The 21441-nt window shown below is 42.9% G+C and overlaps 2 protein-coding genes across 2 annotated transcripts in view; both read left to right on the top strand.

The window, feature by feature from the left end:
• Nucleotides 1–4349: 4349 nt before the first annotated feature.
• LOC115819739 (tumor necrosis factor receptor superfamily member 11B-like) lies at nt 4350–5462 on the top strand. The gene is made up of 3 exons (XM_030783241.1): nt 4350–4683; nt 4787–4966; nt 5119–5462. The coding sequence occupies exons 1-3, from the start codon at nt 4350–4352 to the stop codon at nt 5460–5462; spliced, it is 858 nt and encodes a 285-aa protein (XP_030639101.1).
• A 6544-nt stretch (nt 5463–12006) lies between these two features.
• LOC115818566 (F-actin-uncapping protein LRRC16A-like) overlaps nt 12007–21441 on the top strand; it is a 94058-nt gene continuing 84623 nt past the window's right edge. The window contains exons 1-2 of the mRNA XM_030781966.1: nt 12007–12082; nt 16112–16209. Of these exons, the coding sequence (XP_030637826.1) occupies nt 12043–12082; nt 16112–16209 (138 nt within the window). The 5' untranslated portion in view covers nt 12007–12042. The remainder of the gene's footprint in view (nt 12083–16111; nt 16210–21441) is intronic.

The raw sequence follows: 21441 nt of genomic DNA, 5'->3' as shown, positions 1-21441 counted from the left end.
AAGAGGTTTTTTTTTTTTAGCTCCCATTATGCAGTTTGTCAAGCTCACATTTCAAAGCACAGGGCGACAGCCTTCAGAGTCATCCCACTTGGTCCTTCTACTGGGCTGAACTTGCTTTCATCTTTTTGTGCATTTGTTTATATATATATGTTTTTGTAATGCCACTGTAAATATTTGAATACAGTTTTGGTTTTTTGAAACAATGAACGATCTTGTGCGACTCTCATTCTGCTCCGTCTGGTCTTGGTTTCTTCAGCCCGTTCTTTTCTCTTCTGTTCACACACTTCCTCTTCGGTTTGTACGCTTCCAATGAATGACTGACCTTTCATCGATCGGCACACGTGTGCTGCGTGTGACGGAATCGATGTTCCATGCCGTGACCTTTTGGGTTCGACAACTTCTCCTGTTAGCGTCCCGTGATCATCCTTCAGGTCACTGTCTACACTCACTCTCACTCACTCACTCACTCACTCACTCACTCACTATCTAAGCCGCTTATCCTGATTAGGGTCGCGGGGGGGTGCTGGAGCCTATCCCAGTGCTCATAGGGCGAAAGGCGGGGAAACACCCTGGACAGGTCGCCAGTCCATCACAGTCACTGTCTACGTTACATATTAAACAGTATACTCCTCTTCCTCGCCGACTGTCACACACAGCACGTCAAAGGCATCATCCAAAACTAACCAATGTTACATGCTTTAAATGCAGGTGTATGTAAACTACACATGATTTGTGTTTAAATGTGGACAATAGCGTTAGAGGAAGTGAGTATAGTTTTACTTGTGAGGTTTACCTCAGGAATGCCCAGAATGAGCCGAAAATAGCCCTGATCGAAGCCTCCGAAAGAGGAACCCTCATCTTGCGCGTGTTACCGTGGATACCCGTGAGTGACTCAGCACATGCACAGTTCATCCTCACAATTAGGATGTAGGAATCCATTAAAGTTTTGACAAAGTTTTGTTATTCCAGTGACTAACACCCCTCCACCCAGTCGCAGACATAGACAGACGCACACACACACGCGTGCGCGCACACACACGTACAGACAAACACAATTTATGCGATTTTATATGGAGAGGGCTTACACACACATGGGGCTTTGCACCCGCAAAGTGACTGATTCATGGGGTGGTTTGTTGCTCTTTAAATATTTGTTCCTGGGAAACTCTGGGATCAGCCAAGGTACAAGGCATCCATGCATAAGAGGCTTCCCCCATCATCAGCTTGACACGGGGTGTAAATTTTCGGATGCGGGGGTGGATTTGGCTCCTGACTTGATGGCTCTTCTATTTCACTGACAACATAAAAGGATCTATAAGAGACGTACTTCCCTGTCAGACCCTGAAAGTGACAGATGTAAGTCTCTCATACTTTTGGGTGTGTCTTTTTTTTTATATAATAATAATAGAGCTTTGGAGACCCTGGCAACGACTCAGTGCAGTGTTTTATAGACCTTTCGTGTGAATGTGTTCTCTGTTAAAGGTGATGTTTCACCTTGCGGTGCAGCTCTGTCACTCACTTTGATGTTTCATGTCTGCCTTCCATCCAGGTATGTTAATGAATAGATGTTCCCACTTCTCTTTTTTTTTTTTTACTGTCTTGCTTTCGGCCTTAATCACGCCCTGAATCTCTACCGCCGACAAGAGAGAATATTTCCACACCTTGAGTCAGACCTCAGACCGTTTGGTCTGAGCATGTGAGACTGTTTCGGGTTAAGTTCCCCTGTGTGGCCTGACGGTGGAGTGAATTCTGAGGAAGTAACTCTCCATTCTCCACTGCCACCGATACCGAGGTCCCCCGTGAGGCTGGAGAAAACTGCAGAACCTACCATTTGCTATCACTTCCAGTCTTCAGTTATATTTAACTACACTAGGAAGTAGCTTGACCTTTATTTTCTCATTGTTAAAATTGTCTCCCACACTGAGCACCGAGACAGGATCACGCGCGTGTGTACGTGTGTGTGTGTGTGTGTACATGTGTGTATGGGTGCATATGTGCGAAAGAGAATGACTCAGTCAATCTATTTACAAATTTACAGACTCTGTACAATAATTAACCGTTCCAGTGTGGCCCTGAAAACTGACTGAAAACAGGGAAACAGGTGTTTTTTTTTCCCTTTTCTTTCCCAAGAGTAATTTTGCTCAACTACTTGTTCAGACTAACGGTTTATTAAACCTTATGCGGGTTATGGCTTCACACCACTTCCTAATAGCGATTTTCATCTGACTGATTAGCGTTTATTTACTTTGACAGCTGTCATAATATTACTCGCGTGCAAACACGTCATTTAAAGGGGATGCACACCTTACAAATAATTACTTCATACGAAACCAAATGTAAGAATACAAACTGAGGATTACACAGACCGAATTCTTTTGACCGGTTATACTGGCTTAATCCATGCACACAGTCAGCTACTTAAAGACAGCAGCCATTCTGCTGATAGTTCAGGAGTTGCTGGGTGTAAACTAACTGAAATGAACAGTGTTAATGGATATAGTAAAGCTATTAAAGGAGCCCTGTACATCTCCAGAATGCGTTACACTGAGTAATAAACACCTGCTATGTGTGTGTGTGTTGAATTTCAATAAGGAAAAGAAAGGTGAGACAGGACATGGATCAGAATTTCAGTGCTGCTCTTGTGTTGAAATAAATCAATATATACATACAAACATACTGTTTAAGATGGCCAAAATAAATAAATACATACATACATACTTACTGTATAAAAGGGCCAAAATAAATCAGTAAATACATACATACATACTGTTTAAAAGGGCCAGCGGTTGGGAACTTGTGTTTCAGAAGATAGTCCCTGGTTTGTTATCTCAGGAAAGTACAACACAGACTCATGCAGATTTAACATAGACTTTACATTTACATGTACATTTACATTGTATTACATTACATTACATCATCTGACATTGCAGTTATACAGTCATTCACTATACATCACACTCAGAAGGCAGTCAGCTGTGCCCTTCTGTGTTTTTTTCTGTTTAAACATAAGTCAAACTGATTAAATATATCCTAATCTTCCAGTCAATTAAATACCCTCATTCTATAGATTACAGGACGTTTGATCGCTGTGCAAGATCACCGTATTTTTCCAACAGGCTTCCCCAACTCCCCTGCTGAACCCCAAAGTCAGCAAAGGCACACATATCACCCAAGACCACCCATCCATCAGTTCCCATACAGAGCTATCTGACCTGTCCATCCAGGCTGCCCTCTGACCTCACAACCTATAGGATTAAAGACACAGGTCAGCATATAAAACGCTCACATCCCTCCCGAGCTCCAGATCGAAACCCACTCTGGAGAGAAGAGGTCGCAAGAATACGGACAATTTGAGTTTATGCGGTGTGCACCACTGAGGACTGTAAGTGTCTGAAAAGTGTTGCAATAAGGGTGTTATCTTTGTTGGTTGTAACATGCCAGCTTTATGTAACTGCTTTGGGAGGTCGCTCTAAATCATATAAGACATTGTCTGTTATGGCAGTGTTACGTGAATCCCAAAATTAAGAGGTCCCTTCCAGTTAAAATATTAACCCATGTTTGTGGGGTTTTTTTCTCTCTCTCTCTCTGGATATATGTCCTTACTGCGTTGTGCCATTGTAATACATCGAATGTTTCAACTGTTACATCTGAGATATCAGAACTCTCAGTATTTACTCTAAACTCGTAAAATCTGCAGATTATTTGAGTCAAACTTTCAGTACATCTCTGATAACACGAATGCATCCTGACATTACAAACTGATCCAGTATAGTGAACGGAAAGCGCACTTTACCATTTGGTTTTTAGTGTTTATTCGTCGAGCATGTCGGCTATAGGCCTATATTTCGTTTTAATCGGTCCTGATAGTAGGATTGGACAATAAAATTGTGTGAAGTTCGAGGAGATTTATGAAAGTGGTTGTGAAAACTAACCAAAACAGAGAGAGAGAGAGAGAGAGAGAGAGAGAGAGAGAGAGAGAGAGAGAGAATCATTAACGCGACCACTACGATCATACGACCAAAATGCGTCAAAATTAGTCATTGTGCGCTGCTTCCGGGGTATTACAATAAAAGTATGTGACGCCACCAGTTTATTATCTCACAGAACAAGCTACCAAAATGGTGAGTACTGAGCTGAAATAATTTCGCGGCTCTAAAAAAAATATCTCGATACTAAAATAGTTTGGAATTTTTTTAAGAAAAAGATTTAATAAATTTTTACTTTCATTCTTGTCCGGTCGCATTAATTGCCTCAGAGTAAGCATCCCTGCTTCATTTTACGGTCTCCTTATTCGACAGATTCGCGTATCGTTGTTAGTGCTCATCTTGTGGAGCACAGATGGAACGGCGATGGAGAGCGACACTTACCTGCACGAAGATCCAAAAACGGGAGAGACATTAACCTGCGACCGGTGTCCTCCAGGCACTCATATGAGCTACCACTGCAACAGAACATCGCCGACAGTTTGCTCGCCCTGTCCAAAGAACCACTTTACCCAGTATTCCAACTACCTCTCCAAATGTCTGTATTGCAGCACATTCTGCGTGGATAATCAAATTATTAAAGAGGAGTGCTCACCTAAGAGTAACAGGGTCTGTGACTGCAAAGAAGGTTATTACTGGCGTGCGGATTTCTGCGTAAAACACTCAGAATGTCCCACAGGTTTCGGCGTAAAAGAGAAGGGTAACTATGGATATTTGTTATTGCTGTCATTAAATTTTCCCCTCTGAATAGCTGCATACTGTTGAGCGTTTGTCGACTCTGAACAACGTGCAATCCCACACAGGTACAGTGCACAAAAACACTGAATGTGAGAGATGTCCTCGCGGCACCTACTCAGACAGCCTCTCTCTCGACCCGTGCGTAAATCACACAGATTGCGCCTCTGCCGGGCTCATCGTCGCCCTCAAGGGAACTAGTTGGCATGACAACATTTGTGCGTCCTGCGATGATCTTAAAAATGAAGGTAAGCTATAGTATCTTTCTGGCGTTTCCCTGTGTGTGTGTGTGTGTGTTTCTGTTTAGTATGCGAGGACGCGCGGGTGCGTGTATGTTGGGGAAGAGGATAAAAAAATGTCTTTTAGTTTTGTTGTTTGACTACCTTTGTTTTCCCCTCAGGTGGACTTGTTTTACTAAAAAACATTTTACCCAACTTCTTCGCTCATGAAAACCTAAGAGTGGGCAGAATGCGGAGGTTTGTTCGATATCACTTACAGAATGGTCTGAAACAACCCTTTTACGGGTATTTGACCTTGTCTGAGAAGAAACAAATTCTGTTTCAACGTATTAAGCGGTGGGCTGACGGCGCCACTACAGCTCAGCTGAAGCAACTTCCTGAGATGCTGCTGGACATGCATCTCCCTCACGCCGCAGACAAACTGGCTAAAATAATAAGGGCACTGGAGAATCCGTCCAAATGCAACATTTCTACCAGACCGAGATATACCGTTAATCGCATTTAGATCAGTTTTACCCCAATTGTTTTGACCTTGGTGGCAATGTTTTTATGTATTAAATTGGTTTTAATTAAATAAATTCTGAGACTTTTTCTATTACCTGTGATGTAGCTTTTAAATCCTTGTGGTAAAAATCCACGTGTCTCAGGGAAACCTGAGAGAACCATGGGCTATCCAGTTTAACTCGGTTTACCTGGGAGATCCAGTTTGGGCAGTTAATCAAATGAAAAAAAAAAACAGTGGATAGTACCGATGTTAAATATTTCACGCAATGTCTTTGGTAATTTCTATGTTGACAAGTTTGTACGAGCAGAAATATCTACTCCAATGTTGAAAGTTGTGTCAGATTACCACTACATGTTCCAGTCAACAGCTCTGTGAACAGCCTCCAGGATCACAAACCATTCAGCATTCAGAATCGCTCATGTGTGTCTGAGTCTAGCTTTTGTCGCTTTTTTTTTTTTTTTTTTAAAGTCTTTTTATTGTAATGAACGTAATATGCTTTCAGTTCTGCTGTGATATAAAACACCCCTTTCTGTTTAATCCTGTTCACTGAGACAACAGTTTTAGACTTCTAATGTCACATGACACAGACATATAACTGTAAAAAGGATTCACTCATACAAAATACTTCCTGTAGACTGGCTTTGTTGTCACTTCAACCATATACAGCTGGTACACAATGAGATGAAAGAACCTTCCTCCAGGACCATGGTGCTACATAGAACAACACAGAGCCACATGAGACTACACAGACCTAAGTGAGATATGCACAGACTTAGACAAGACTACATAAAGTGCATGTGTGCAAACATGTACAAACAGCGCAAAACAGTGCAAAATGACTAAGACAGTGCAAGATCACTAGTTGTGCAAAAGGATATAACACTAGAATAGTTCGTTTTTTTTCTGGGGTTTTTTTTTTACTCCTTTGCTCTTTATATTCAGATACAAAAAGCCCAAAACAAAATTTAAAAAAAAAACAGTGTTTAACTGAGTACTGGTGCTAAGGCTGTGTGTGTGTGTGTGTGTGTGTGTATGCATGTTTGTAAGTGCGTTCGTGTGCATGTGTGTGTGTGTGTGCGTTTGTGGGTGTGTGTGCACGCGCCTGTGTGTGTGTGTGTGTGTGTGTGTGTGTGGAGTGAGACGCACCTCAGAAACCAAAGTTTCTCATTCAGTCATTTAGTCAGACGCCTTCAGTAAACATGTGTCAGATATGTGGAGAATCTACTGAGAGGTGAGGCGAAGACTGTTTCTATGGGACAGACTTGACTGGTGTGTGGATTTGGAGTGAATCCGGCTGGCTCATGCTTTCTGCCACACCTCCCTGCATTCTGAATTCTGACTGTCACCGTGACGTTTATTAAACGCAGACACTGAATAATCCGCCCAAAACACAAACTGTTTACTTTCACTCTGACTCTATATCGGTCATATCAACACCAAATTCTCCTGCCCTCTCTCTCCCCATGACAGACTCACAGAGAGAGGTTGCCTTCGCCTCCTTTCTGTCCCTTTTACAGGGTTTTGTCAATAGATGCATGACACATGTCATTATAAATTGTTTTGTTTTTTTTTTATTTAAATGTTTTACGATAGAGATGTGGCCATATCATTGAATTTAATGAATGTTTTATTGTCACAGGGAGCTTCCTCTAAGTGTGTGATGCCTCACTGGTTTGTGAAGCATGTATATACTTTTTATATGAAGTGACACAGAACATTGGTTTGGACTACATATTAGTGTTAGCAACACTTGAATAGCGCCACACACACACGCGCGCACACACACACACACACACACCAGCACAGGCAAAGAAATTTCCTGGTGCTTTATGGCAGAGTAGGGTAATCCAAAAAAGAAAGAGAAAGAGAGAGAGAGAGAGAGAGAGAGCGAGAGGGGGGAGAGAGAGAGAGAAAACATGTATTATGAAGAATTAAAAAGAAAAAGGAAAAAAATTAGAAGTGTAACTTAAAGGTCTATTTTCAAAAAATGAATGTCGTCCCTTTTTCTTTCTTTACTTTTTTTTCTTTCTTTTTATTTTTTGGGTTTGTCCCATGCTTGTACAGTGCAGGGAAAAACAGACAGGTCACAACCTCTGGATGTCTGCATTCTATATTGGGACGTTGACCAGAGTTTGCAGTAAATGTCTGGCTTGAGTTGGAAAGCTTAGTCTGTCCCCAAAACTGAGACGACTACCAGACTGAAGGCAAGCCACCCTCGCCTGCTACTCACCTACCAGCATGCCAGACAAGTGCAGAAACCATTACTGAGAGAGAGAGAGAGAGAGAGAGTGAGAGAGAGAGAGAGAGAGAGAGAGAGAAACAGAGACAAACCACAAGCACAAATTAATATTTTAACTGGAAGTGACATGCACGGCTTGAAGAAATTACGGGGTCCGACGAGAGCAACATGGCCATACAGGGACGTAAAGTAACGTAAAGGGACAGTGTCCCTTTTTTGACTTATCAAGAGTAAGATCTTTTTTATCCAATTATGCATCTCCTGCTAAGAACCGCAGAGTAGATTTAAAAAGAAAAAGAAGAAAGAGAGAAAAGGGGAACTCCACAATTACATTGCGTTTTTTATATAGTGCATTGAAAGAGGAGTATTGTGAAACGGGGAGTTCTGTTAAAATTAAAAACAGGAGAGAGAGAGAGAGAGGGAGAGAGAGAGAGAGAGAGAGAGAGAGAGAGAGAGAGAGAGAAAAGTGTTATTTTGGAATTCGGATTTTCCCAAGGAAACAATCTGCACTGCCACGGCTCAGTCCTGTCCCGGTTTATCTTTAGACAAAGTTCCAGTTCCATTTTAAGGGGGTTGTGACTTCAACGCCCATATAGAACCAGACAGAGGAGTCTGTTTCTTGGCTGTTTCAGACCCCATGATAGTTCATTCTGTTGGACAGCGCCAAAAAGGGGACAGTAGCTTTTTTTTCCTTTTCACGATGACCGGAAGGTTCCAAATCTTCCCTGACAACCCTCAGGAGATGAGCCAAACATCTGGACCTATGTTTTGTCAAGACCATGTTGGGTCTGCACCACTGTCCCAGTCATAATGACTCACATTGACACACTGTCTCAAAAACCCTGATAGAGTTCTGTGAAATTTAGCCAAGAAAACAATACTGAACGCTGTGTCTCCAACAACAAAAATAGAAACCGAATACAAACTAACATTCGTATCTGCCGTAAACGTGATACGAACACTTTTGCATCCACTTGCCAGTGGAGCAGCAGTGCAAACAATGAAACAATAGTGAGAACGTCTAGAGATCACCCTGGGAACACGCGAGACGAACACTGAGGAAAACACCAGCAGCGCAATGAAGACAGTGACTCAAATTGAATCTGGACAACTCCTATTTTGTCATATTAAACCAGAACAACCCTTAACACGCTGTTGCAATGATGTTTCAAATAAACAGAGTCAGTGAAGTCCCATGTTCACTCCTGACCTCCATCATAGAAGAAATGAAAGTAAATTTCCTCACGCTCCAGCAGAGAGAGCGAGAATATTGAAGTATTATAGCCTTCAGCCATTGGGCCATTGAAAGCAATGTCGTGCCATTTTGGATATCTCACGCCTCATATTCGTTACATAGCCAGGATATCCACTTTGGTCACCTCTTTTTCAGGCACACTGCTGACCTACTTACTCGGGTCCTGCAAAAATAATACTGATATTCGACCCCGCTCACAGCGAATTTGCGACTGTCGACTTTCCTGCCATAAAATTCGCCCAGGAATTTCGTTGAGTTCATTTCAGTGATTTTAGACCCATCAGCTCCTATTCTGGGAGGGTGTTGTTTTTGTTTTGTTTTGTTTTGAGATTTTTTTTTTTTATTTTTTTTTTGCATTTACTCTAGGGAGTGTTGGGGAGCATAAGCTTCGAAGAGGTGTAAATACAATACGCACTGACCAGTGTGGATCTTGAAAACAGCTGACAGAATTCACTGTGTGTGTTGGGTCAATAATCACATGCGGTCTTGGTGCAGTAATTTATCTATTGGGCCCTTTGTCTTGCAGGATGAGGTTGTTCTTAATTATATATGGCCACTCACTTCCAGAGGTTGAACTGGTTCAAAGCCAATGCAGTGCAGTTTTTTAGGATCCAAACAGTGTCCCCACAGATGACATGGAAACAAGACTTAGTGGTAGCGGTGGTTAGGGGGGGGGGGGTCTTTCACAGGGCAAAATAGATAGAGTGCCTAAAACATATTATGCAAAAGCTTGCATCAAGCCTTGGAAGAAAGCAGACTGACTAAGTGTAAATAAACAGTGTACAGACACCTTTATTTCTCAAAGAGATCTCAGAGGCAGAACACGGGATTGGGGGAAAACTAAGTCTTCACTGCCATCTAGTGGCCAAATTAAGTCACAAACAGCCACTACGCCGAGGACAGTTTCTGAACGTCAGGCATCCGCATTGAAAGGCAGTTCATTCAGAAAACGCAACAATAAACAGTGAGATCAGTATCTAATTACCCATGTACATCAAAGTCTAAGCCTCATACAGATTGTAGCAAATCTATTGATATTCATATGGTCTTTGACCGCAAAGCATTGTGTTCAGCATAGTTTCTCTCCGTGGGAGGAAGAAAGTGCGGGAAACATACGATAACAGTATGATAAACAACGAGAGGAAAGAAAGACCTTTAACCACGAGAGACTTTATAACCACACAGCGAAAAACTAGTTTTACTCAGAGCTGGACTGTGGTCAATTCATGGATAAATTCCACAGTTCCAATTCAACTGAGGAATTCGAAGAGAGATAGTAAAAATGATTGAGGACATGAAATGAAGTTGCATTGGAAATGGGAACAGTTCAACCAAACTGACATGCTATTCAGTACAACACTGCCTTATGAGGAGTGAACACTGTGTGACTTACGGGTTTTATGGATATTTTGAATGTTTTAGTTGAAAATATGCCAAAATATCTTTGAATACAATATCAAGAAAGCAATTTCTAAAATGCACATTGAATAATTAATATAAAACATTTCTTTAACAACATCAATATGTGTTCAATAATGTTGGATGAAAATATCTTGTGAATTAACTCTGTTTGATGTATGCTTTTACATAGTACATTAAATATTTTTTAAATTGTGTTTATTTAATAGTCTGTCATTTAATGTAATTAATTTGTGTTTACTAACCAAAGATAAAACCAGTACTTGTAGCTGGCTTGGGAGTTTAATAAAAGTGAATGGAATTCCATGTCTTGTAATTCAAGAACACATCTACATTATGATGACTGATGTGAATTCTGATTCCAGTTCAAACTCCAAAGCTTCACCCTCACCTTAATTCAGCACTTTCTCCAAAACCTCAAACAAATGACTATGATCACAACACATCAATAGACAGACAGACAGAGAGATGGACAGATAGATAGATAGATAGATAGATAGATAGATAGATAGATAGATAGATAGATAGTTTTTCATTTCTAGGGTAGATTAGATTTCATGCTAACTCAGCTCAGATATGTAAACCTTGGAATGATGAAGGAGCAGTACAAAACTGTGAAAATTAGTGAAAGTTCGTGAAAATCCTGCACGACTGAAATCCATTCTACATTCACACAACTGTTATGTTCACTTGTCAAATGATCACAGTGAACCCAACATTCAACATTCGTATATACACATACATACTATATATGTATACACACACACACACACACATGTATAGATGTGTATATATTTTATGTATTTTACAACAGACAGTGATTATATACAAATCATATTCTCTCTCTCTCTGTGTGTGTGTGTGTGTGTTCCGTAGGCCCAGAGAACCACTAGGCTAATTACTTGCTCCCTTCCCTTGGGGAGCATATTGCTGTAGCAATGTGAATTAAACTGGGAGTGGAACATGTGTCCAAGAGGTACTTAAAGAATAAAATGAGTGCTTAAAATAACAACCGCATATCGTGAATTTCACATGATCAGTAATTCCCTCTGTCATCTATCCTACTACCCTTCACTAGCGACAAATTCAAAGCAGCGTCTTTGAAAAAGATGATTCCATGTGTGGCGGATATGAACCGGCAGGTGTCGCTTTCTGTCCGGTTTCCCTCCCAGTGCACTCCATAGTTTTTAAATCGTCTCTCGATGATTTGCGGTTCAGCGATGTCGCGTGAGGAGGGGCGCTGCTCTTTATCACGAGCCCGCTAGAGCTTGGGTTTTACCGAGGGTGTGTGATTCTTCCGGCGGGCTCATTCTCGCGAGGTGAGCGTACGCCAATCGGACCGATCTTTAATAAGTAGATTTTTTCTTCTTTTTCTACCTGGATTTTCCCTAAATGTATGCTATTTTTCGTCCGGTTCATCACGAGGCGGTTGAAAGTAATGAGAGATGCGCCGAAACGAGCAAGGATACACTGTACCGACAGCAGCGCGAGGGCATGGGTGTATGTTGTAACGGAGTGTCCCGAGCTGCACCTGATATCTGATAACACGCACGGAATTACTTTACCGTTTTATTCCATGAATTTGTATTGATGGTTTCAATCTCTGGTCTTCATATTTCTGTGAATATTACTCGTTTGGAAATAATCTTTTGACAGTAAACAACAAAATGAGCGAAGAGGTGTCTGAGGTTCCTAGAGAACTGCTAGGTAAGGATTCTTACCAGTCTACTACGGCTTTCCATTGTACAGTCATGAGTTTGAAAATCAAAATACTTACTTGTTTTGCTTGAGTGGATGGGCATGGTTGGATAAACTTTAATGTATTTGGCTGGATTATTGTTTTAACCCACTTTCGTCGCTAAAGCCCACTGAGACGTGCTATTCCAGGCGCGCGCGCGTGTGGGTTTTTTGTGTGTGTGTGTGTAAATGCTTGCATGCGCTCTTTGCGCTCTATTGTTGAATGTTAGTATACTGTAATTTCACTGTAACGTGCCATGTTGCCTGGAGATTTAGTCAGAGGACGCCCGTGCCTCCGGAGAATTAACGGTATCGTTTCTGCGTCAAATCTAGCCCATATATTCTCGCTATTCCGCATGAATTACTCTGTCTGTAAATGTCCCTATTGTATCCCACGGAGGGGCTGGATATGATATGGTAATCAAGGCCGGCCGCCCGCGTATTACAGTAATACTTTAAAGGGGAGTGTTAGACTCTCGGTTTAATAAAAGTCTACTGTAGAGTATCAGTGATACAGATATGGGAGCTTTTCTTGATATGCTATTCAGAGTCACGTTTTATAGTACTCTCTTGGCAGGACCAGGTGGACTTTTTGATGACTTTGTCTGTAGCGCTGACAGACCTGGTATATGTGAAGAAGAAACCAGTAACTCACGTGCCCCTTCCAAATATTCCGTACTGTTTCTTTTCACTCTGTGACGTAATACCGACGGCATATCGAATGTGTTTCTCTTATAGTGGCCAATAAAGTACAGGAGTTTAATTCAAAGTTTGACAGCATTAGTATTGGGTGGAGAAACGTTTCCAGGTCAAATAAACGGAGAGTAGCTGAGCAGAATTTAGTTTATGTTGAATTAGGGTTAAGATGGACGATCATGGACCAGTTGCTCATTACTGATTGCTGAGCACTCTTACCTCACAGAGTGTGTGTGTGTGTGTGTGTGTGTGTGTTAAGGGCTGCACAGACTCTTGACTCTTGACAGACTGACATAAGACCACACTTATTTAGTCATTAAGAAATTATGCCTCAGCATCCTCTCTCTCTCTCTCTCTCTCTCTCTCTCTCTCACTCTCTTGTTCCCACTCACACACACACACACACACACACACACTCCTGGCACATATACTCAATTTATTTATTTATTTATTTATTTTTACCTTGTTTAACCAATTAAAACATCTAGGTCATGAATTCATGAGTAGCTATCGGTGGTGACTGCAGATGGGAAAGGTGGGACCTATTATAGTTCCCTGCAGTGTACCTGATCACTGTTTCAGAGAGTGGGTTCTCTGTTGTGCTGGTCTGTTCTCTGATGTAGTCTCATCTGGGTCTGATAGAACATCACACACAAGCTCCGTGTGTGCAGCATCATCATCAATATAGTAATAAGAGATCAGCTCACGCACACACACACTCATACACACACACACACACACACACACACACACACAGACACACACACGCACACACACTCATACACACACACACACACAGACACACACACACACACACACAGACACACACATGATGAGCCTGTTGAGACAGTATGGAGCAGCTGTTGTCAGAAGTCTCTCCCATGATCCTTTGGGAAGGCTCTGATTTTGAAACATGCTCTCTCTCTCTCTCTCTCTCTTACACACACACACACACACACACACACACACATACTCACTCTCTCTCTCTCTCTCTCTCTCTCACACACACACTCACACACACACACACACACAAAATACAGCCTCAGGTGAAAACCAGTGAAAACCACAGAACCCCTTTATCAGCAGGGAAATACAGAATTTGACATGTGTCACTAAAATGAGAAGCGATGATTTGAAAATGAAATGATGAAATGACGATTTGAAAAGATAGATCCCCCCCCCGTACGGCAACATCACAAGAGGCCTGAGAGACCCATTGCCTCAAACGAACAACCGTTTGGTGGAGCTATGGTGTTTCCCTGTCCCATGCAAGTAAAACATTGTTTTTCTGATAAACAAATAGGATTTTCCAAAAATCTAGTACAGCTTCTGGTACTGTTTAGGTCTTTTTCACTGAATGACCAGTAGCCATTCTGCCAGACCAAAAAAATCCTCTCGTGTGGTCGTCTTTGGAAGAGACGAGATAGGACTTCTCCAGCAGTTTGGCTTTGGTGTCGTGGGCTTGTCTTAATCTAGACCTCCGCTCTGTTTCGGTCTGCACAGTCGGTAACTGACACTGTCTGGCGAAGGGTGTTTTTCGGGAACGCGCTCTCTGCTCGCGGCCTGTGTTAGAGAGTCCGTACGGACGCCCTTAAAGGAAAGAGAAAACGGAAAAGCTTAAATGTTATGGGATTGCAGTTGAATAAGGAGCCCGTCTGTAGTACAAAGCTCTTGTGATTAAACAATGAGCAATTAGCAGAACTGCGTCCTCTGTCTGACAGGGAAGAGAAAGTGGCTTCATTGTTTGTCTGGTCAAATACGAGGAGCTGAGTGCGTACGCTGAGTAAAGACGACTATTGTTCTTCTCTAGTTCTGAGGATGCAGCCATGGTTGTCACCTGGACTCTGTGTGTGTGTGTGTGTGTGTGTGTGTGTGTGTGTGTGGTCAACAAGAGAGAAACACACTGGACTAAAGCAAGAGAGCTAACCACCACAACAACTTTGTCTTTGTCTGTCAGAACAGAAGCGTGTCACAAGCTATGAGAGTAAAAAAAAAAAAAAAAAAACGACATAATTTAGCATTGGCCTTTTTTTTTCCTTTCAGTTCTTGTGGCCAAACACCCTCGTCTGGTCTGTAATGTAGTCTGCCGTTGTCAATCAAGATTTGTCAAACGTTGTTCAGAGTCTCCAAAAGAGTCCTGGGGACCCCAGCTGGCAGTTTCCACATTCTTATAACACCCCCCCCCCCCCCCCCCCCGCCACTGCCCCCCACCAACATACACACACACACACACACACACACAAATAGACTCTCTCTCTCTCCCTCTCACCCACTCATACACACACATACACCAAGAAGATTTCCAAAATTAGGGCTGTAACAGCAAGACAGGAGATGTGACCCACTTCTCCCATAAGCCAGTCAGTGGCGGATGGAACTCAGAGAGAGTGTGAAGAATCGATCTGAACAGCGGAACTGCCTCTAAATACGGACGAGGAGTTCTGCACGCAGCCCGAGCTCTGCTGCTGAAAACCAATGTTCAGTCAGAGACAGAGAGAGAAGGAACAGAAGTCGTTAACATTCTGTCTTAAAAATTATGAGTTTAATAATCCATTCTTGTTCTCTCCCTCTATGTCTCTGTCATCTCTCTCTGTCTCTCTCTCTGTGTGTGTGTGTGTGTGTGTGTGTGAGAGAGAGAGAGCATAAGGCTCTGCACTGATCTTTGAGTTAATTCATATTCAGACGTATGTAGATGTTGAATGGAGATGAAGGTGGGTGACAGACAGAACTAACTAACCTCATTCTCATACAGTGACAAACATCTCATGTGAAAACATTCCTTCAGTTTCCCCCCAGTGCAGTACTGGAGTGCAGTGTGCAGTACTGGTGCGCAGTGTTCAGTACTGGTGTGCAGTGTGTGACTGAACGCAGAAGTGCTTCACTGTCAGATAGCATGACAGCTAGAGATGGGAGACACTACACATGATAAAAAAAAACCCTTAATACTGAAGAGTCTCTTACAAAGCCAAGCCTCTACAACGAGAATTAGACAGGATACGGAACCTCACGCGACCTTTTCACCTGCACACTGACGAAAGAGGCCCAAAGAACTGAAGCTGGGTGACAAGCACGACTCTTTAACAGTTTTCTGTACGACTTTATGAAAGGTCTCTGTGTGAAGTGGGTTAATAATGTTGTATCAGATACTATCGATTGATCGATTGATCTGTCTGTCTGTCTGTCTGTCTGTCTGTCTGTCTCGCTGGCTGGCTGGCGGTCAGTCGGTCGGTCGGTCTGTCTGTCTGTCGATGGCTTCCTGGGTCGGGTGTTTGATAAGAACTCTCCTTCTGTGCTGTTCCTCAGAGAGCGTAAAGGATGCTGTGGGGAGGAAGATCAAACTGGCGGTGAAGAGGAAAGTTAAACTGGAGATCAAAGGGGACAAGGTGGAGAATCGGGTTTTGGTAAGTCGCTCATACCTCCTCTGTTCGTCCCATATCCGCTGCGTGGGCTTTCAATGCTTCAACAAATGACAAAGTTTCGCCAAATGATCTCTCCCAGGCAACCGCCTTCATTTGGCCTGGTTTCTACCGCTCCTTTTTTCTCTTCCTCTGTTTCTTTCATTCATTTTCTTTTCATCTTCTCCCCTGAAGAGGAGCTGGTTCATGAATGCTTCTTTCAGCTGTAATGTTCAGCATGTCAATTTTATTAATGTCTATATGACGTAACGTCAATATGACGTTACATCAGTATGACAGAATGTCGATGTGAAACATTTTACATAAGGAAATACCTGCTCCATCCATGCAAAACAAACCGTTTCACCAATATGACATGACCTGGAGTAGCCTGAGACAGGAGGGAGGGTCTTCTCATAACCACAACAGTGGGAAACGGTTCTGCCTGTAATCAGTTAAGCACATTTCTGTCTTTTAATCATTTTAATTATCTTTTAATAATAGTAATACCTCTTTGGACTGTTAGGTGTGCTCTGTAGCAGCAAATGGAAAAGCTAGGAGATTGGTATAATGGAAATAGATTTCTGTAAAGCTGGGAATTTATGAAAGGTTTGAAAGCAACCCAGTTTAAGACTGTATTCTGTGCACTTAGGCAGGATCAAAGTTGAAGGTTGAAGAGGTCGAACGGTGCTTCAATTGGGTGAAATGCTGGATGTGTGAACTGGACTTCACTACAGTGACAGGGATGGGGTGGGGGTGGTGGTTGGAGGTGGGGGGATGGTGCTAATAACCAAGTGGGAGCAGTGGTTCACTCACTGGGAGCAGTGGTTTACTCACTGGCCAAACTTGCTCGACGGATGGTTACATGCGTGGAGAGAATCATCCCTTTATCACGTTTTAACGCCGTGTCTGTCCAGGCAATGCTGAATCTTCATACTCCGTTGCTCCCAGTCACTGGAACTTGCCAACCCATGGCAGGATGAGAAATTAGAAATTGAAACCTTTTCAAGAGGAAAATGATCCATTCTTCACTAAGAATATATGGCCTCTATCAGTCAGGACCAATAATAATGATAATTAGAATAATGACAACACACACACACACACACACACACACATATATATATATATGTATGTGTATACTCATATGTGTGTGCGTGTTTGTGTGTGTGTGTGTATGATTTATGTACACACTCTTGTCTCTAATACAGTCTGTTGGGCTGTAACTTTACTGTATTTTATGATCACATCTCTGTATAGTTAATGTGATCATTTGACCCAGTCTGTAATAGCTTCAGTCCCCTCTTAACACTTGTTCTGCTGTGTAGGGATTCACACAGTGGGTTTTCTTTTTTTGGGGGGGGGGGGGTTGATTTCCCTGTGTGAGTGGGGCGGCTGAGTGTGTGTGGAACTGTAGTGTCAGAGACGCGTCAGCTCCACTTACTCTCCCAGAAGAGGGCTTTTCTCTCCAAACCCATTTTCACTCAAACTACTTGTGAAATTGAAATGTTCTGTGTGTGTGTGTGTGTGTGTGTGTGTACGCGTCTATGTAAACGTATATGTCTATGTGTGTTTGTGTGCATGTATCTTTGAGTTTGTGTGCCTGTGTGTGTGTGGGTGTGTGTGTATCTCTGTGTGTCCGTATATGTGTGCGTGTGTGTCAGTGCTGAGAGCTGTAATGTGTGGGGCGGTGCCTGGTTGTGAGTGAGGACTGCTCTGTCTGATGGGTAGTATAATCTGATTGGACAGAGAGGATGTCAGTCCAGCCTCTCTGTGTGGAGTTATTTATAGGACAGGAGCTCAGCCGTTCACTCAGCACCGTGATGCTAGCACAGGCTAAGAGCTTTCAGCAGCTGGACAATACAAAGACCTTTTTTGATGTTAATGCTTTTTAGTCATTCTTTACAGCAAAATACAGTTGTTTTTAGGTTATTCTTAGTGTGTTTTGCGGTGCTGCGAAGTCTGAAGTCTGAACTCAGTTGTACAGTGTGTATGTTGTGAGATTTTGGTAATGAATGTGTCAAAGGCTCAACTCTCGGAGGGGTCGGACCAGAGCTAACCTTTCAAGCCTTCCGGTTTTATCAGCTAAACCGACCGGTCGCTCTGTCCGCAGTTAAATCGCACCGACCGTTTCTTAAACCCAGAGTGAATAAAAACATGGTCTACTGTCCTGTCCCACACACGGTCACCAAAGCACATTTCTCATGCCAGCCCAACAGCAAACAATGATGTGTAGGAGTTTTAGTCCGAAAGAGGGAGGGAGAGAGAGAAAAAAAGAGAGAGAGAGAGAGTGAGGGAGAGAGAGAAAAAAGAGAGAGAGAGAGAGAGAGAGAGAGAGTGAGGGAGAGAAAAGACATGGACGTTTGGAATTTCCCAGGAGTTTCCGTGAAATTCCGCTGTGGGACTGAGCCCATGAGAATGAGATGCTGACTTTGTGTCTCTGCTGTTTTCAAACGACTGGGTAAATAAATAAAGAGCTCTGGTCTGCTCTTCTTTTCTCTTCTTTTCCTTTCTTTTTCTTTTTTTTTTTTTTAATATGTGTAAGTTCACAGAGAGGATTAGCATTTCGGGCTGAAGTGGTAGAAACAAAAACAAGTGAGCATGAATTCCTAATCTTCTGGAACACGTCTCAAGGTTCTTTTTGTGTGTGTTTTGGAGGTTTACGTGACGGCCACAGTCACTGTTTGCTGTCAGACAGAGCAATGAGAACCCCACAGACTGACAGAACTGACCAGAACTTTATGTGGAATGGAAAACCAAAAAGTCCCACATCCCACGAAGACCAGATCCATTTGCATTATAAGCAGGATAATTAATCAAACATCAGACTTCTGAACGAATCTGTGCTTCTGTGCCAGTGTTTGTATATGTATGTTTTGTGTGTGTGTGTGCGTGTGTGTGTGTGTGCGTGTATGTACATGTATATGTATATGTATATGAGTGATTATGACTATGATGAAAGATAGAGGAGCTGTTGTACTTAGTAAAGTCTGTGGGATAAGAACAGAGACAGCACAGAGACACCACATCCCCTCTGCATGCACTAAATCACATCCCCTCTGCATGCACTAAATCACATCCCCTCTACATGCACTAAACCACATCCCCTCTACATGCACTAAACCACATCCCCTCTACATGCACAGAAAACCACATCCCCTCTACATGCACTAAACCACACCCCCTCTACATGCACTAAATCACATCCCCTCTACATGCACTAAACCACATCCCCTCTGCATGCACTAAACCACATCCCCTCTACATGCACTAAATCACACCCCCTCTACATGCACTAAATCACATCCCCTCTACATGCACTAAATCACATCCCCTCTACATGCACTAAATCACACCCCCTCTACATGCACTAAATCACATCCCCTCTACATGCACTAAATCACATCCCCTCTACATGCACTAAATCACACCCCCTCTACATGCACTAAATCACATCCCCTCTACATGCACTAAATCACACCCCCTCTACATGCACTAAATCACATCCCCTCTACATGCACTAAATCACATCCCCTCTACATGCACTAAATCACATCCCCTCTACATGCACTAAACCACATCCCCTCTACATGCACTAAATCACATCCCCTCTACATGCACTAAACCACACCCCCTCTACATGCACTAAATCACATCCCCTCTACATGCACTAAACCACACCCCCTCTACATGCACTAAACCACATCCCCTCTACATGCACTAAACCACACCCCCTCTACATGCACTAAACCACATCCCCTCTGCATGCACTAAACCACATCCCCTCTACATGCACTAAACCACATCCCCTCTACATGCACAGAAAACCACATCCCCTCTACATGCACTAAATCACATCCCCTCTACATGCACAGAAAACCACATCCCCTCTACATGCACTAAACCACACCCCCTCTACATGCACTAAACCACATCCCCTCTACATGCACTAAACCACATCCCCTCTACATGCACTAAACCACACCCCCTCTACATGCACTAAACCACATCCCCTCTGCATGCACTAAACCACATCCCCTCTGCATGCACTAAACCACATCCCCTCTACATGCACAGAAAACCACATCCCCTCTACATGCACTAAACCACATCCCCTCTACATGCACAGAAAACCACATCCCCTCTACATGCACTAAACCACATCCCCTCTACATGCACTAAACCACACCCCCTCTACATGCACTAAACCACATCTCCTCTACATGCACTAAACCACATCTCCTCTACATGCACAGAAAACCACATCCCCTCTACATGCACTAAATCACATCCCCTCTGCATGCACTAAACCACATCTCCCCTACATGCACTAAACCACATCCCCTCTACACGTGTGTGCGAGATTGCGTGTGTGTATGTGTGTGTGTGTGTGTGTGTGTTTGTGTGTGTGTGTGTGTGTAATCATGCTGGTTGTCTCAGGTGAGCCTGCAGGTTTGTAAACGATCACCTGTTGGCTGGATTGATGTTTGTCTGCAGGACCAGCAGGTCTTTGTGTTATAGTGAAAACCTGACAGTGCTTTGGACTAGTCTTCTGTGACTAGCTGTTAGCACAGCCTCCATAACTGTGGTGCATATTACTCACACACACATGTGTGGAGAGAGAGAGAGAGAGAGAGAGAGAGAGAGAGAGAGAGAGAGAGAGTGAGAGAGCGAGAGAGAGTGAGAGAGAGAGAGAGAGAGAGAGAGAGAGTAGAGAAGAAAATAATTATGGAAGAAATACAAAAAGAAAGAGCACAAGGGAGACAGAAAGAGAAAGTCAGAAATGAGAGAAAGAGAAAGAAAAAAAAAAAGGACAGAGAGAAACAGACAAAAACATAAAGCCAGAGACAGAGAGAGAGAGACAGAGACAGAGCAACAGAGAGAGAGACAGACAGAGAGGGAGAGAGAGAGACAGAGAGAGAGAGAGAGAGAGAGACAGAGAGAAAGAATGGAACAAGTGGAAAGAGAGCAAAAGGGAACTTCTGAGAGTTGTTCAGTCTCAGCAGACTTCCCCTCATAAGGGTACTACGCACTCAGGCACGGACCACTGCTCTCTCTCTCTCTCTCTCTCTCTCTCTCTCTCTCCCTTCCTGTCTCTTTCTCTCTCTCCACCCATGCATCCCTCTCTCTCTGTCTCTGTCTGTGTTTCCCTCCCCTCCCCTGATTGGCACCGGCGCTGACTGGCTATTTCAACAGCAACAACAACAGCAGTGCTTGTCTCATGAAACATTCACACTC

The sequence above is a fragment of the Chanos chanos genome, chromosome 8 (assembly GCF_902362185.1).
Source record: "Chanos chanos chromosome 8, fChaCha1.1, whole genome shotgun sequence".
Lineage (NCBI taxonomy): Eukaryota > Metazoa > Chordata > Actinopteri > Gonorynchiformes > Chanidae > Chanos > Chanos chanos.
The sequence above is the reverse complement of the archived record's forward strand: the minus strand, read 5'-3'. Positions and strand labels throughout refer to the sequence as shown.

Bases quoted from the DNA above. Each gene is read 5' to 3' on its own strand.
- LOC115819739 (XM_030783241.1), top strand. From the start codon at position 4,350: ATGGAGAGCGACACTTACCTGCACGAAGATCCAAAAACGGGAGAGACA. The intron at 4,684-4,786 runs GTAACTATGGAT...AATCCCACACAG, and splicing joins TTTCGGCGTAAAAGAGAAGG to GTACAGTGCACAAAAACACT. The intron at 4,967-5,118 runs GTAAGCTATAGT...TTTTCCCCTCAG, and splicing joins CGATGATCTTAAAAATGAAG to GTGGACTTGTTTTACTAAAA.